At 46.2% G+C, this 3,748-nt stretch overlaps 1 protein-coding gene across 1 annotated transcript in view; it reads right to left on the bottom strand.

Annotated features, from left to right (window-relative positions):
• sh3kbp1 (SH3-domain kinase binding protein 1) overlaps window positions 1-3,748 on the bottom strand; it is a 29,121-nt gene that overhangs the window by 13,872 nt on the left and 11,501 nt on the right. Inside the window, 4 exon segments of the mRNA XM_070446798.1 lie at window positions 2,040-2,129; window positions 2,946-3,019; window positions 3,218-3,362; window positions 3,637-3,744. Of these exon segments, the coding sequence (XP_070302899.1) occupies window positions 2,040-2,129; window positions 2,946-3,019; window positions 3,218-3,362; window positions 3,637-3,744 (417 nt within the window).

Below are 3,748 nucleotides of genomic sequence, written 5' to 3'. Positions count from 1 at the left end.
TTTCACCTTGCCCTCAGGTTCCGCCTTCATATTTCCGGGGCAACAGGAGGGATTTCCTAACCTGTGTCTAGAGGAGTGGAGGGAAAAACACACACAGACACACACACACACACACACACACACACACACACACACACACACACACACACACACACACCACACACACACACACACACACACACAGACACAGACACAGACACACACACACACACACACACACACACACACACACGTAAATACATACCCCATATACTCCATGTGCGATAATCAGGGATCAAATCCGTACAGACTGGCTCTGTGTGTTGTGTTGTGTGTGGTGATGTGTGTATGAGTGTTGTGTAGTGTATAAGGGGTTGTGTATAAGGCTGGAATGGATCCCTACGCTATGTTTGTGGAACAAGAGTGGCTTCTTCAAACACAAACACACAGAGCCTGGTCTGTCTCAAACACACACCTTCTCTGTTTCACACTCAGTAAACCAACCACTTCCCCCCCCCCCTCCTCCCTCCTGCTCTCTCTCTCCCTCCCCCTCCACCACTCTCCCACCCTTCTTCACTCTTTCTCCCTCCTACCCTTCCATAGCTCACTCCATCTCACCTACCAGTACACAAATGGTCAACCATCGTTAAAGTAACGTCAGCCTGTGACACAGCTGCATACTTCCTCAGGCCTCAGGGGAAGAGACATTCCAGTCTAGTACAGATGTTAACTCTAACACTGTTTTTTTAGGGGGACAATCTGATCCCCAGAACTACCCATGGTAACCCCCCTCCCCAGCTAATCCCCCCCCGCCCCCCATTCATTAGAGAACTGAGACTACACTTCCCATAAACCATCACTACAGCCACCCGCACAGCAGGACAGGCTGCTAAACATCCTAGACACAGCAAAGACACACACACCCTGACACGTACCCAAACTCACATACTCAAACACACCACACGTACACGTCCCAAACACACACCCGACAAACATAGATTAGCACACGCATACACACCTTGACAAGACACACCCTGAAGAAAAGGTAACTCTGCCATCATCCAGACAGTCCCTTTACAAAGCCGATTCAACACTAATACAGCGAGAGAGGAAGAGAAAGTCAAAAGAAAGAAAGAAAAGAGAGAGATGTAGCTGTCTTACCCTCCACAGTGACCCAGTGTATGTCTGGTGTGTACACGTCGGAGAAAAACCCGATGCCTCCCTCTTCCTTCCTTCCTCCTTCCCTCCCTCCCTCACTCCCGTAGAGCTCTCCTCACTGATGAAAGGAGGTGTGTGTGGTGTGTGTGTGTGTGTGTGTGTGTGTGTGTGGTGTGTGTTGTGTGTGTGTGTGTGGTGTGTTTGAATGTTTGTAATGAGAAGTACTTCCTCTGCTGTGAAACTGAAAGACAGGAAAAGGCGGAGCCTAGTCTGGACTTCCTTTCTCCATTTACACACACATATCATACAGGTAACTGCCAAAATAAAGGAAACACCAACAAAAATAAAGGTTGGACCACCACGACCCAGAACAGCTTTAATGCATCTTGGCATAGATTCTACAAGCGTCTTGAACTCTGTTGGAGAATGCCATACCATTCTTCCACAAGAAATTCCATTATTTGGTGTTTTGTTGATGGGTGGTGGAAAACGCTGTCTCAGGCGTCGCTCCAGAATATCCCATACAGAAGTGTTCAATTGGGTTGAATCTGGTGACCGAGACAGCCAGGCATATGGTTAACATCGTTTCATGCTCATCAAACCATTCAGTGACCACCGTGCCCTGTGGATGGTGACTATGGGGCATAGCAGCCAAATAATGGCCTGCCCAGCATTTTTATACATGTTAATTGCTTAATTAACTCAGGAACCACACCTGTGTGAAAGCATCTGCTTTCAATATACCTTGTTATCCTCATTTACTCAATGAGTATATCACTTATCATACCTGTATTATGCACTATTATGTGTTAAGAGTGTGTGTGTGTGTGTGTGTGTGTGTGTGTGTGTGTGTGTGTGTGTGTGTGTGTGTGTGTGTGTGTGTGTGTGTGTGTGTATGTCACCTTCTCTCCCTCTGTGTCCATATCTTCAGATGCAGGTCTCAGTCTGATGGGCTGGTCTTTAAAGATGTCACCGAACCCGAACCCTCGAACCTGGAAACACACATTACCACTACTATAGTTAACACAACTACACTATTTCTAACTATAGTTAACACAACTACACTATTACTAACTATAGTTACCACAAATACTGTTATAACACATTAAAGTTATCATGACACTGTTATTAAACTACACTTACCACGAGATAGATACACACACACACACATGAGAAAACCCTTTTGTAATTATGTTAGCACAGGTGAAAACTGTTGTGATGATTAAAGAAGCAATAAAACTGGCCTTCTTTAGACTAGTTGAGTATCTGGAGCATCAGCATTTGTGGGTTCGATTACAGGCTCAAAATGGCCAGAAACAAATAACTTTCTTCTGAAACTCGTCAGTCTATTCTTGTTCTGAGAAATGAAGGCTTTTCCATGCAAGAAATTGCTAAGAAACTGAAGATCTCGTACAACGCTGTGTACTACAACATCCCGGAGTCGCCTCTTCACTGTTGACGTTGAGACTGGTGTTTTGCGGGTACTATTTAATGAAGCTGCCTGTTGAGGACTTGTGAGGCGTCTGTTTCTCAAACTTGTCCTCTTGTTCAGTTGTGTACCGGGGCCTCCCATTCCTCTTTCTATTCTGGTTAGAGCCAGTTTGCGCTGTTCTGTGAATGGAGTAGTACAAAGCGTCTGTCTTAACGCTACAGGATACAATGACATTCTAGACGATTCTGTGCTTCCAACTTTGTGGCAACAGTTAGGGGAAGGCCCTTTCCTGTTTCATTGTGACAATCCCCCTGTGCACAAAGCGAGGTCCATACAGAAATGGTTTGTCCAGACAAACAGACAGATAGATAATGACCTTTTTGGGTTGAATCTCTCCGCTGTCAGAGCGACTCTCTCCGCCATCACTCTCACTGCCTGGACTGTCTTTACCTACACACGAAAGCACACACACATATAATAACCATTTATACTTATAATTGCATTAAAAACCATCTCGAGTTCTGCAGAATCATATAACTGGATTTCCTTAAATTATATTCAAATGTATTCATACGTATCTGCCATTTCATGCTAATAAAAAACATTTGACCAGTGATGCATACACGTGCATGAGTGTGAGTGACTCACTGGTCCTGCTGCTGCGTAGCTCCTCCTGTGATGACCTAGTGGATGTGTCTAGTGAAGCGGGGGTGTCCTCCAGCTCTCTGGTGAAGTTGGAGGGAAACATCCCTGTCTTACCATTCAGACTGCCCTCCCACCAGCCCTCCTCCACCTGAACACATGAAACATGAAGGGAGAGTGAACGTATCTGAGGGTGGAATCAAAACCACAAGGTTCTGGTCGGGAGACCTGCACGCTATCAACGGCTTCAAGAAAGCTAGCTCCCGTGGGGAAGTTTATATACCTGCTAATGAATGAACGCAGGGTCACTACCGCATAGTCTGGTTTAATAGGTCTGTCATGTGGCCACAAGAGGGAGCAGTAACTACAGTAAAGAGAAAGTTGAAACACACACAGCCAAACATACAGTCAGCCTCCCCTCTCACCTCCCCCAGTATGTCAGCCTCCCCTCTCACCTCCCCCAGTATGTCAGCCTCCCCTCTCACCTCCCCCTGTATGTCAGCCTCCCCTCTCACCTCCCCCAGTATGTCAGCCTCC

The sequence above is a fragment of the Salvelinus sp. IW2-2015 genome, linkage group LG14 (assembly GCF_002910315.2).
Source record: "Salvelinus sp. IW2-2015 linkage group LG14, ASM291031v2, whole genome shotgun sequence".
NCBI classification, from domain to species: domain Eukaryota; kingdom Metazoa; phylum Chordata; class Actinopteri; order Salmoniformes; family Salmonidae; genus Salvelinus; species Salvelinus sp. IW2-2015.
This window is presented reverse-complemented; position numbering and strand designations above follow the sequence as displayed.